Source organism: Diabrotica virgifera, chromosome 10 (genome assembly GCF_917563875.1).
Source record: "Diabrotica virgifera virgifera chromosome 10, PGI_DIABVI_V3a".
Lineage (NCBI taxonomy): Eukaryota > Metazoa > Arthropoda > Insecta > Coleoptera > Chrysomelidae > Diabrotica > Diabrotica virgifera.
The window spans coordinates 65,642,432-65,657,229 of NC_065452.1; the positions used below are offsets into that span (position 1 = coordinate 65,642,432).

The 14,798-nt window shown below is 32.4% G+C and overlaps 1 protein-coding gene across 3 annotated transcripts in view; it reads right to left on the reverse strand.

Moving 5' to 3' along the window:
• Window positions 1-13,881, reverse strand: part of LOC126878680 (ATP-dependent DNA helicase Q1-like) — a 74,922-nt gene extending 61,041 nt beyond the window's left edge. Inside the window, exon 1 of one of the 3 annotated variants that reach the window (XM_050641534.1) lies at window positions 13,656-13,881. In XM_050641534.1, the coding sequence (XP_050497491.1) occupies window positions 13,656-13,668 (13 nt within the window). In that variant the 5' untranslated portion in view covers window positions 13,669-13,881. The remainder of the gene's footprint in view (window positions 1-13,655) is intronic. The other 2 variants (XM_050641533.1, XM_050641535.1) reach the window with 2 other exon arrangements.
• Window positions 13,882-14,798: the final 917 nt, after the last annotated feature.

The window sequence follows — 14,798 nt, forward strand, 5'->3', positions numbered from 1 at the left end:
GATCTTTTCCGAGTTCCTGTGCCTCAACTCATAACTATTTATCCCATTTTCATTATTCACGATGTACGGGCCTTCGAAAACAGGCATCAACTTTGCGCAAATGCCCCCAGGAAGATTTGATACTCGTAATGCCCTCACGAGTACTTTTTCACCCTTTTGGAAAGTCACTGGTCTTCTTTTTCTATTTTGTTCCTGTCTTTGGATATATTTTTCGTTGCTTCGCCGTAATCTTCTCTGTACGGTTTCAATCACCTGTTGATATTCTTTTGGCTCTTGGTCTTCCCATGGCCTTATCGGCAATACACCCTTCATGATGTATTCTGGGGTCTCTTTTGTTACTGTGCTCGGAATTGTATTTAGATACCTTTCTATTTCCGCCATTTTCCTGTCCCAGTGGCGATGTTGACCATCTGTTGCAATGCGAAGAAATTTCGTCACTTCCTGTATGAATCGTTCCGAAGGATTACTCTGTGGATGCCTGATGCTGACAAAATTTGTCTCTATTCCTCGTTCTCGAAGTTGTCCCTTGAAACGATCATTTCGGAAATACGTTGCATTGTCCAGTAGGATCTTTTTTGGTTTTCTCGATATCCCTGTTCATTTTGTCTACCATTATTTCTGTTTTCTTGATTTGAGCGTGTGGTGTTTCTATTCTGGTATTCTCGATTTCTGTCCTCATTCCATTGCCTATTTCTTTGTTCATAATTTCCTCTTCCGTTGTCTCTATTTTCGTTTTCCCTTCTGGGATTAAAATCTCGTCTTGTATAGTCCCTCCTATTTTGATTTCTATCTCTGTAATCTTGTGTTTCTCGGGGCCTGTAATCTTCTCGCGACCTTCTTGATTTTCTTTCTCTTAGACGTGATTCTCTTATTTGTAGGAATTGGCATAAACTATCTATGTCTTTGTAATTTTGCAATGTGATATGGTCTTCCAGCGTTTCCTCGAAATGTCTTGCAATCAGTTCGACTAATTGTTCCGATGAGTAATTATATTGTAAATGTTTTGCATTATTGTAAATTTGCAAAGCATATGTCCTTTCTGATACACCCATCCTATCATTGTATTTCCCATTTTGCAATTCCTTGTTAATTTCCAATTGTTGGACCTTTCCCCAGAAATAATTCAAAAATTTTTGTTCAAATTGTTGCCAATTGCCGAATTCTTCTTCTTTACTATCGAACCATAGGCTTGCTTCATATTTGAGATGGTTTCTGATAGTTTCTTTTGCTGTATCGAAATTTCCGATGTGTTGTATTTTCTTTTTCAGGCTATTAATGAACGGCACTGGGTGTAATCTTCTTACATCCCCGCCAAACCTTATCTTCACGTCATCTGTGCTATGTATAACCATTTCTCTTCTTTCTCCGACATTTTGTTGCGTATTGATTTCCGCAATCTTTCTTTCCACTTCTTCTATGTCTGCTTGAATAGCGTTTTGCAACTTGTTTTCCAAACTTTCCATTTCTTTTTTCTGGCAATTCGTTAACTCCTTCATTTTATTTTGAATTTTCATTTCTTGTTCTTTCATGTGGTCCTTCATTCTCATTTCTTGTTTTTGCATGTGATCTTTACTTTTCATTTCATACTTTTCTATGCGTTCCTCTATTTTCTTATTGTTCTCTTCTATCGCTTGTTTTGTTTCCTGTTGATTGTCATCCATTTTTTTCTCCACTTTATCCATTTTCTGATCCAATTTTTGTTGTGTTTCATCCATTTTTCGATCCACTTTTCGTTGATTGTCATCCAGTTTTTGTGACTGGAGTTGCATCAGTTGTAATAGTTTATCTATTCCTGATAATTCTTGCTGTTCTGATGCCATGATTGTCGTGTCTAAAATATCTTCTTGGTCTGAATGTTCTTTTTGTTTTTTGTTGTCCTTGCTTTGGCTTCTTGTCACAGACATTTGTTTTCAAGAAGTATTATCCCCGCCAAATATGAAATTTTACTAGTATGTTACCAAGACGACTTTTTTTTTTACCCAAATATTATAAATTGTCAATAAATATATCAAATGTAAATATCGTAAAAATAAAATATTAAATCAGTTATGTAAAATTTGTACCTAAAGAGATCTAAAATTTTATGTTATCAAATGTAAGTATCTCACTTTTTACCACAGGCATATAAATTTTCAAATACCGGCTTTACTCTTTCTATCCTTCAAATTTGCCACTAGAAATACTTTACAATGCTTTCCACGTTGGACGACAGTTGATGTGATCTTGATTATTGATATGAGATAATATTCTTATATGTTACTTAATTTAATCAATGTATTAATACTAATCTAATTAATTAACCAGATCACATATCAATATGTTTTCAATCTCAGGGCGAATTATAAATTAATTACTTACTTCCGTGGCTTCTAAATATTTCTTAATGGTTCCTAATCGGGATAGAAAAGAAAAGAGTAAAAAAAAATACACATATGGGTTACAATTATAATCAAAATATTTTTTATTTTATTTAAAAGGCAATCAATGCTTAATATTTGCTATTTCTTATTATTCTTAAACATAACATTTACAAATGGGAATCTTATTTCCTTTTGGTTTTCAATTGAAAGTTTTTATTAACATTTAACTATTAGGAGTTATTAGGAACAACTCTATTTAAGTTTGATGAAGCTTTTCTGATATTATTATGTTATTCAATTTTTTATGTGGAATTTAATACGAAAACCCATACATTCATGTCCAAACAAATGAGACTGACCTTTTCCTGGTGAACTGAAAATGTCCTCACACAAGACCCTTTCCTGCTATCCTTGGCTGCGATCAAACCTCGTCCTGGCTTCCAGTGATGTTCTCCTTTGAAAAACTAGCTCGAATAGCTCTCGTTCCTGCTTTTGTCGTGATGCTGTGTTCTACCTTTTTCGAAACTGCTATCAGCTACCGGGACACTCTGGGCTCAAGGAGGTTCTTTTACTCTCGACCTGGCCTACTTCTCGTTCCACGATAGATACTCCACACTCACGGAACTACACCGGCTTTCTCACTCCTCGAACACTACCGTCTACTACTCGACTTCACTTCTCGACAGCTCCAAACATTCTGCCCTCACTTTGTCATCCATTCCCCTACTTTCTAAATATCCCTTCCAGATTCACAAATCAATCTTCCACCACCAACTCTCATTCGTAATATTCCTCAAAACCAATTTTTAATCTTTCTAAATATGCTTAATGGATTTCAAAAGAAAATATTTAATTCCCATTCTAAAATACTTTCTAACTATTTACAAATTTTAATGACCTATTCTCTCTTTCAAATGAGTCTTATTTAGCATAGGCTAATGATCGAAACCTTCCGCGAAAAACGATAATGAACTATCATCTATTTCACTGAGTTTTATTTAGCATAGGCTAATGATCGACCTTCCGAGAAGAACGATAATGGTACGCGTCATTCACTTTGTTTATCTAAGCACATTGTTCCGAGTTTCGTACGCTTATTCTAATCACTTCTTAAAATTACATATAACAATTTGTTGTATACAGGTTGTTTTAAATTTATATGCCCGTGGTTGAGAAAATTGAAAATATTTTATATTAAATTGAATTTTGTTTATAATTATCAAAATTTAATTTTCATATCAAATAGAAATATAACAGTACATAATGAAGCAATATATACAGGATCTACAAAAACACCTTACTTTTTCTTATCGAAAGTGTGAGTTGCGGGAAGAAGGGGGCAAGAAGTTGGGCCCTGTCTTAAAAAGTTTACTGATATTTATATGGCTTCAGAAGTGGAACAATTAATAATATGGTCCGACTCATGTGGTGGACAAAACAGGAATATTAAAATTGTTCTAATGGTTAAAGCCATTCTAGAATCTCACAAGTCATTAAAAGAAATCCATTTTAAATATCTTATTCCTAGCCATAGTATCCTGCCAAATGAATACTTTAAACGAATTTAAACACGTTATTATAAACAGCTCCAAAAAATCTAAAGTAAACCAAATGGAGAAAAACGGTTTTTGAAGTACCAAAGAGTTAATTGGCTGAAAGCATTGATTATAAACTACCCATAGATACTTCACTCTAAGGTAAAAACGAATTCAGTGTTAAACTCCGCCCACTTACACCTCTTTGCCCCTCAAGCCTAAGTACTACCTGACTGTATAGTGGCGACATTAATTGAAATCTTTGCCAAGATTGAAAAATAAATTTGAGTTGCTTGCTCCGGCCATTGTCTAGTGCAATAGACGACAATATAAGGGTGGCATTCAGCATTTTCACAAATAATTTTAACGTGCTTGTAATCTCTATGGAATTAACGTGCTATCTTATGGAATTCCGATTTTACTTCAGAAAAAACGCTAAAAATTGATTAATGAAAACAGTAGAGGTTTTCTAAAAATGAATTATTCATCAATACACTACAAAACAATAACAAAATATAAAATACATAATTAAATTAGCAGTGATAAATTACATGTCATGTAAATTACTTTTTTGTAACTTTTCAAACAAATTAATTTCCAGAATTGATGCAAACTAAAATATTTCAAGCTAATATACAGAATTTATTTCCAGATTTAGTCCATTCACTCACGGTAAAACATTGCAAAACCTCCTAATTTTAAAGAATCGCTTGGATTGACATGAAATTTGCCTGCACCTAGCTAAGATGTCACAAGAAAAAAAAATGTTGTACCGATGTGTGCTTTTGCTCTATGGTTCAGTATCACCCCTTCTCGGGAGTGAAGAAATATATGTTCAAGATAAGTTCAGAAGTGCCTAACATCACTAATTCTAAGCAACTTTTGTTCTACAGAGTTTTTTCACTAAGTCAATACTTTTCGAGTTATTGAAAAATAGGTTCTTTCGTCAAATTCCATGTTGAATATTTCAATGTGAAATAATAAAAAAATGAAGCACTTTTCGGGGAAAACTCATTACAACTTTTTTTAAAGTGTTTAAAAAAGGTTTATTTTTATTATTTTTGTTGAGTTTCTAGCATCAAAAGTAAGCAAGTTATGATCAAAATAAATTTGGTCCCTATTTTTTTTGTTAAAAAATCGTGAAAATCGCCCCCTAATTAACATCCCAAATACAGGTGGAAGAACGAGGTGATAAATAACATCAAAATAAGAAAGCTGGACTATTTAGGCCACATTACCAGAGGTGCGAAATATGAGATATTAAGGCTCATAATGCAAGGTAAAAGATCCATACGTAGAAGAAGAATTTCCTGGCTGAGAAACTTAAGAGAGTGGTATAGTTGCAGCTAAGTAGATCTTTTCAGAGCAGCCGCCAATAAGGTACGAATAGCTGTGATGATGGCCAACCTTCGATTGGAGAAGGAACTTCGACAAGAAGAAGAGGATATAAATTTTGTTCTGATAGTAACATTGTACTACAAAAAATTTACAATTTATCTAAAAATGGCAATATAGAATCAATATAATAGTCAATAATCAATAATATAGTCAATTATATTCTGTACAAAATAAGAAATTGTATAGAGTGAACTAAAATCAATATGATGCACTGTTCGATCGCATACTTTTTACATTTAAAAATTTTCTAAGAACTTTCTGGAATTACGTCATCGAAGTTTTAAAAGCAAGTAGTGGTGAGTACCAAATACAATCGATTATTATTTTTTTTGACAAAATACCACAAATTCCCAACGATAAAAATGAATAATGTAAGTACAGTAGAACCCCGATTATCCGTGCTACGATTACTTTTTGAGGTTTTATAAAAGTAGCGTCACCGTAAATCATTCGACTTATACCCTATACGCCGAGAACGAGACTCATAATGAAAGATTTATTTTTTCTGTTATCTTTTTATGGTAGGTACATATGCATGTATATTTATTTATTTATTAACGGTTTCACCATTATTCAAAAAAAGTAATACAATAAATTATAAAATAGTTGACATAGTTAAATTCTAACATATACAATAAAATACAATATAAAACATATTAAAAATATGATGTAACACCATAAACAAACTAAACATGATCAACACAATTTAACAATTGCCTAAAAGAATAAATTGAATTAAAAAATGGATCAACAGTATATGTGTTAAAGTGCCTAAGACTCTAGTTATCGGATCATTTCTACCATAATTAGTACGGTGATACTCAATATAGAATAAAAAAGGATTTCGTAAGTTGTAACTGGTTGTATTAATTCGGATTTCAGATAGTAATTCAGGACAGTTAACAAAGCCGTTAATTAGTTTATAGATAAAAAGCATTTCTAGTTTTATTCGTTTATTTACAAGAAGTGACAAATTCAAATGCTGAAGAACATCATTGTTGTTAAAATTATTGAGAATCTGCAATTTAAATCTAGCGTATCGAGCAAAACGTACTTGAATATTTCAATTAAGACTTTGTCAACCTCATAATAAGGAGACCAAATAATGGAAGCATACTCTAGGGGGATGATCGAACTATTGAACAATATAAAACTCGAAGAACGGATACAGAAAAAACTTTTGTATTCCTTTTTACAAAACCTAGAGATCTGTTAGCATTAGATGATAGAACACGCAGGTGAGATTTAAAATTTAATTGTTTATCAAAAATTACTCCTAGATCTCTCATCTCATCAACTCTAGACAACACATTTATACCAATATTATATTCATACAGATCTGTAGTGTTAGTTTTTGAGAAACTAATAATATGACATTTGTCGATATTTAATAATAAATTATTGGAAATAGACCATTCATATACTTTATCCAAGTCATTTTGTGAATTTTACTATCCAATAAGTTCTCTACAATGTGAAATAATTTTAAGTCATCAGCAAAGAGTAGAAAGTTAACATTTTCAATTACAGATGATAGAGCATTGATAAAGAGGTTAAATAATAATGGTCCACAATGTGAGCCTTGTGGTACTCCTGAATGAACCTGAATTTCATTAGATATATAACTGCCAATTTTAACACGTTGTTGACGACCATAAAGAAAGCTACTGAACCAGGTCACAATGCCATTCCCTAAACCAAGATTCTTCAACTTATATACGAGTAGGTCATGATTGACTCTATCGAAGGCTTTAGAGAAGTCTGTGTAAATACAATCAACTTGTAATCTCTTTTCAATAGCCTCTAATATAAAACTGTGATAACAAAGTAAATTTGTAACAGTAGATTTACTTGATTGAAAACCATGCTGTTGTGGTATAATTACATTTTTACATGCCCAATTTAAGTGACGAGTCACTAATTTATCCAACAATTTAGGTAATGTTGATTGTATGCATATACCCCTGTAGTTTTTAACATTTTCCCAATCACCTGATTTAGAAATTGGTGTAATAAAACTATCCTTCCAAAAATCAGGAAATTTTTCTGTTTCCAAAGACAAGTTAAACAAATATAAAATGGGATAGGCTAAAGTAAATTTGCAACATTTAATTAAAAGAGCGGGGACACCATCTGGGCCAAATGAAGACTTGTTTTTTAATTGGTTAATACCTTCGAACACTTCAATAATACTTACGAGTTACCCTGTTCAAGTCAATTACATCAATAGAGGTAGTAGTTGGTAATGTTATTTTTGATCTGAATATACTGTGTTAAAGTTTTCAGCAAAAAGGTTAACAGTTTGACCATCAGAACTACGTTCATCATTTAAAAACATTGTATTGGGATAACCATTAGATTTACGTAAATTATTTACATATTTCCAGAAACAACTAGGATCGTTCTGAATATTTGTTTCAGTTTTAATCAAATAGTTTCTATAACAAATCTCACTCAGAGCTTTACATTGTAAGCGTAGTTCACAAAATTTATGATAGTCAAAAGGATTAAGTGTTTGTTTGTATTGTTTGTGCTGTATTTTTTTCTTAAAAACCAAATTTTTTAATTCTCTTGTAAACCATACTGGAAAAGTTGATGTTTTATAAAGTTTCAGTGGTACAAATAAATGAATAGCCTCATAGATAATGCTGTAGAAAAATTGAATAGCCAAATTAATATCCTTGATATTATACATATATGACCAATTCATATGAGCAAGATAATTATTTATACGTATAAAATCAATATTCCTAAAATCATAGTAGAAAGTCTCAATTGGTAGTGATGAACTAGAGCTATCAGGAACTGTTACACAATAAGGTACATGATGAAAACTACTGGTAAATAGTATATCCGTTGCTTCAGTAATCTCACTACTCAAATTATGTGTATAAAGTAAGTCTAGAAAGACCCCACGTTTATTAGGAATATGATTCCGTTGATTAAGACCACATGCACCAAAAGAGTCAGATAAAAATTTGCCATTGGATAAATCTGGACAAATCAGTTCAAGAATGTCATCTTTCAGCATCCAAGTGGTGTCCGGCATGCTAAAGTCACCAAAAATAGTTACTTCTGAGCCTAAGTGAGATTCACATACCTCTAGCACACTATCCACATGTTCTTCATATAGTCCTCTAGCTGACTTAGGGGGAATGTAAATTGTACCAAAAATGTGCTGAAGGTCACCATATTAATCAGGTAATAAAGCAGGTACAAAGCAGGTAATAAAGCTGACATAACGAATTATCGTCCTATTTCTATTCTCGGCACAATTCCCAAGGTATTTGAGAGTATTGTTACTGATTACCTTAATTATGACTGCTCTTGGATACTAAATTCTCAACAGTTCGGATTTTCTTGTGGTAAATCAGCAGAACTTAGTTTGTTGCTTTATGTTGATACCTTGTCTGAAGCTTTGGAGAGGGGGTTGCAGATTGATTCAGTGTATACTGACTTCTCCAAGGCTTTTGATAGGGTGAACCATGATCTTTTGTTACATAAGCTCAAATTATATGGCATAGAAGGTTCTGTGTTGAAGTGGTTGGGCAGTTACCTAACAAATAGAACACAGCAGGTTAGGGTTAACCATCATTACTCCAACACTTTTCTAGTAACCTCTGGTGTACCTCAGGGCTCTCATTTGGGTCCACTTTTGTTTAACCTGTATATTAACGACATCGTCACCTGCTTCTCTAACACTTCTGCTCTCTTATTCGCTGATGATCTTAAATGTTATCAAATCATTAATAATCAAGATGATGCAATATCATTGCAATCAGATTTAGATAATTTAGCCAACTGGTGTCTTGATAATGGGATGGATTTGAATGTCAACAAGTGTCACATTATCCGGTTTTGTTGAAATCATCATTTATCAGTATTTAATTATACCATAAATGATCAATTATTGGATACGGTAGACTCAATTAAAGATTTAGGTGTTGTTCTTGATTCCTCTCTGAGCTTTAACCATCACATCAACAATATTACTCAAAGATCCATGAAAATGCTTGGCTTTGTTAAAAGGACAACTCGTGATTTCACGAACGTGTTCACTATTAAAATGCTCTATTGTTCTTTAGTCAGGACGCACCTTGACTACTGTTCTCCAGTTTGGTCCCCACATTATTTACACCTCAAGAACAAACTTGATAGTGTTCAACATAATTTTCTTAGATATATTGGGTTCAAAAAACACATCAATTATAATTATACAGATATGGAACGATTTTTGAATATCTCTTCTCTGGATGTCCGTAGGAAGCGTAAAGATCTTACAGTATTGTTTAATATTATCAATGGCATATATTACTGCCCTGAACTCCTTGCTAAAATATTGTTGTTTGTTCCACCACGATCAACAAGACAAATTCAAACCTTTTATATTTCTTTTCATAGATATAATTACTCATATTTTACTTTTGTTCCTAGAACACTAAGACTTACTAACTCCCTAGGTGACCTTTTACTTTGTGGTAACTCTGTTGATGTTTTTAAGAACCATTTAACCAAATTAAATATTTAGCAATGTCATAACCTTGTTATTTGTTAGTAATTAATGTTTTGTAATTATTTTACTTTGTCATGTCTTTTTAAATGTTTTGTACTCTCTCATTTTATTCTTATATATTCAACACTGTAATTATCAATATCTTATTAATGTATTACCGAATTGGGCTTGCCCGTATAAATAAATAAATAAATAAATATTTGATACAAACAAATAGTTCTTCCAAATGAGCAGATACAGTAGGTATACTATAGGAATTCAAATATTTACGAACTGCAATTAGGACTCCTCCACCAGTAGACTTATTGTTGACTTGTAGATCGCGATCCTTCCTATAAATATTAAACTCGGGAAGGTCAATTTCATTAGACGAGATTTCATCATTTAACCATGTTTCAATAAGACATATAACATCATATGAACTAACACTAACAGCGAGTTTAAAGTCAGTCAGTTTGGATTTCATACCACCAATATTTTGACAATAAACCATCAACTTCTTTTTTAGTTTTTTGATTCAAAAACTGCCCTTTTGCTAATAATGGGAACACCATTCTTATATCTAACTATCAAATCAGATTCACCTGCATTTTTGCGCTCCTCCAGCTCCTTATAAAGGGTCTTTATATAATCTCGTTGAATAATGGTAAGGTCTGCATTGATTTTGATGTCCTTGTTGAATGAAATTAATTTTCTTTTAAGTTTCAAGAAAGATAATGCCACTGTATTATCTGTAAAACATACCTTTAATGGTCTTTGCTTATTTGTAATTTTACCCAATCTGATAACTCTAAACTCCCCAGGTTGGACATCAAGATTTTGAAAGCTTTCATTACATCTATCCTTATCATAATTAATATGTTGTGAATATTCACTTGACTTCGATTCATCAACATTAAAAATTAGTATATTTTTAGATCTGACACTTCTTTCCTGAACTTCTGCATAAATTGATTCATTCATCAGATTATTACCATTGGCATTGTTTCCACCAGAAACTAATTTCTTTAGTTCAACAATTTCATTTTGAAGCTCCTGAATCTGCTTCAACAATGTTGGAATCAGCAGCACCCCCTGTTCGCAATTTTTACACAAATAAGACAAGGTACGCCTCTTTAAAAGTATGCATCTCCACTCCGTTTCCGTCAAATCACTGCACTTTCTACATATGCAGCTTTTACAGGAATCACAACAAATTGCATCCTTTGGGTTATCCACAGAACAAATAGAGCCGAGAATAGAGCACTTTGAAATATTTGGCATTATGAAGATGTACGCCACTGGTCCCTAATTAATGTTACTGATAAACTGTAATTTGTGAATAATTTGAATGAAGCAAAAAACTGGAACCAGTTTCTATAAAAAGTATATCCACTTAATTATTTTAGATATTAGTAGATTTTATTTTATACTTTCCTTTGAAATTTTTCCAGCTTGAAAAGATATTTTGTCTTCATAATTATATGAGCGTATTCAGCGCACTTTTCTCAATAGACTGGTACAAATTTAACACTGAACTTTTCAAATTAAACACCAAAAATACTTAAACAAAAACGCCTTACTTGAAACACATGTTTACATGCCAACTGTTTTATTAAGAATGTATACGTACATATGTATAATATATGAGAAATAAATGTTTGCATTATCCGTGCATTACAATTATCCGTGCCAACGTCCGGTCCCGAGGAGCACGGATAATCGGGGTTCTACTGTACATATCTTGATAAAATGACAGGGAATTTCCAACATATAATTAGTTGAGGGCCATCTGCCTAGGAACGATTGGTAAAAAGCTGAATTAAACAGACATGATTAGAAAGTTTAAAAAATCACTAATAGATCATATTTCAAAACAAAGTAAATAAGTATATCTGAATGTTAAATCTTTTCAAAAAGATTGTAAAATTAAAATTTTAGGAAAAAAAGATATTTATTATTTCTTTTTCTCAAGAAGTATTTTCATTGTTGACAATATCGAAACATTTTATTATTAAAAGTTGAGAACAATTAAAACCACGTTCATATTTATATGAAACTGCTTTAAAAATGAAGGTACAGTGGAACCTCGATTACCCGTCTCTCTATTAACCGTCACCTCTGTTAACCGTCAGGGTCCATACATAAATTATATTGACTACATAATTAAAAATTTAGTCATCAATTCATTTTGTTTGAGCATTGCGATAAGCCAAACGAAATTCGTTAAAATGTACACGTACAGTTATGCCACCACCGCATTTTTGTGTAAATAATTTTTGTTCTTATTCAGGGCTCCGGATTAAATTTCAATTTAAATAGGTAATGATAAAGAATGATACCGTGCTTTTAGAGTCCTATTTTTAGAATCGCAAGCCGAAAATAAAAACGCACTGCACAATAATTATTAGATTTGATGATTTTACGTCGATTAAGAAATTCAGCCGTTGCAAAATGTGAAGTAACAATAAAACAAACAAAGATTTCGGAATATTTTAAATCAAATTAATTCGACTGTACTAACATAAATCCCTCTTATATTGTCAAATAAAACATACAAATACAATTTTAGAGTTACATGTACCTACTATGATTTTTTATTTTTTTTTAAATGTTCTGTTAACAGTCTTTTCGATTATCCGTCATACCCTTGGTCCGGTGCCCTGACGGATAATCGAGGTTCCACTGTATATTACTCTTGAGAAGAATTAATATTTTTTAACAAACTTGGTATACGATTCATATTTGACATCTGATTCTTTCATTTTGAGTTTTAGGAAATGCAAGTTTTTATCAAGAATACAATTTATCAAGAAAGATATATTATTATTTGTTCCATCGTTTCTTTCAAAACATCCCGTGTAAACACACTTATGCGTTACAGAGGCCATTTTATCTAAAGTGTGTCTTTTTTTTTATAAAATTCTGCTATAACTTGTCACAACACTTGTCACAGATAATACACCTATAGGGTAAGTTCGGCCCTGACACTACTCCTACCTCCTTGCAAGTCAGAGAGAGAATGAGAAATCTCGATACGGTTTTCGAGTAGCGCTATCTAGTTGTTGATACGTCTTTCAGTTACCACGAGGTGAGCTATCTATGGATAGTTTATAATCAATGCTGAAAGCTAGAGAAATAAAAAGCAGCAAGCACTATTAATTTGTTTTCAATATTCTTGAAGTACACCCATGAGGAAAATGAAGATTATGTAGAGATGGATATCAAAAGAGACTAAGGGGAAGACAGGAATCGGAACCATCTTTTGCTTTAAAGCTTAACATAATCTATCCAACAGGCAAAGTTATCTCAGATAATAAACTAGATGATATTAAAAGTTACCACTTATGCATTCAGACATGGGAAGCTTCTATGAAAATTTACAGTTAATAACGAGATGATGTGGACAGATTCAGCAAAGATATTGATTTTGAGGACCATGTTTAGCCCCTATATCATTTTATAATATCCCAGGGTCTTATTGTTTTGGTTCAGTAACCCATGTAAAAGGATCCATGTTTTATTTAGGTACCACTAATTTTGAAAGAGAACCAAGCGCCAAAATTATTAATAATCCACCCTTTTCACAATCTTATTCTCTTCAAACTGACAAGATAGAACAATAAAATAACATATAATGCTATGGAATATAAGGATTTTCGTACAGTTTGAGCACCGATTTATTATTTAAACTAAACTTTTGACCTAACTTTCCACAAATTACTAAATAAGTGGTTGGTTCCTTTTTGGAATAACCCTCTCTATCCATTTAATCTTTTGCAGAATCGGTACAAATGGAATGTATTTCTTTAAGCTCCACTAATACCTACATTTTGTTTGTATAACAAAATATGAATATTAAAATATTACCTTCCTCGTCCATTGTTGTGCAATTATTAACACTATTTATTAATATTGTTTATAGCATTTTCAAATAAAATAAAATAACCAAATAGGTACACGGTACACTTTTTTTAGTCTAACCTAAATCCTAAACTTGGCATTCCTGGGGCACAAGAATCTACAGGTCGAGCAAGTCTCGTAAATTTCACGATTGCGAGCCACGCTTCACGCAACCGTGTTTGCGTACTTGTGTTTCGAGTTGCGTGGTCGTGCGGAGTTATATTTACCAATTCGCGCAATCGTACTTGAGACGCTGTATCAGGTGAGGTGTTTGAAAATTTGTGTAACTTGATTCTGTGGTTAAACTTTTGTTTTATTTTTTTTTCGCAGAAAATTTTTAGATGAAGTAATTGTATGATGAAGATAACACAGAAAATACAAGAGGGCAGCATACTTTGCAAAACAACTGTTACAATTTGAAATCAACAAGTTGTTGTCTTGCAGGTAAAAAAAGTGACTTTTTAAAAAAATTATATCTTGGAAACTAAAAATTATTTTTATTTATAATTGAAACATGTAAAAGTATAGTACAGTAGAACCTCGATTATCCGTCAGGGCACCGGACCAAGGGTATGACGGATAATCGAAAAGACGGTTAACAGAACATTAAAAAAAGTTAAAAATTGATAATACAACTCTCAAATTTTATTTGTTTGTTTTGTTTGATAATACAATAAGAGGACTCTGTGTTCGTGTTAATATTGTCGAATTTGGTTTAAAATATTCTGAAATCTTTGTTTGTTTTATTGATGTTCCACATTTTGCAAGGGATGAATTTCTTAATCATCGTAAGATCATGCAATCTACTTTATTGGATTCTTCTTGTCGAGAATACCACTCGATGAATGGTTTAATGTGCGATGCAGCTTCTCTGGCTTCTTTAGGCAAATCTTTGTCAGTTGCAAAAGCATCATCGACATGGCCACCGTCAAATTCTAAGTTTGTGTCAGCTTCTGAAGCTGTTTCGTCAGTCTCTGTTGTGCCATTTCAACGATTCCATCATCTGTCAGCAATCGATAGCCGCTTGCGTCCTCATCACAAATTAACCATTACTTTAAATCATCTTTAGGCAACGAAAACAAAACAGTTGATTCAGCCATAACTTCATTC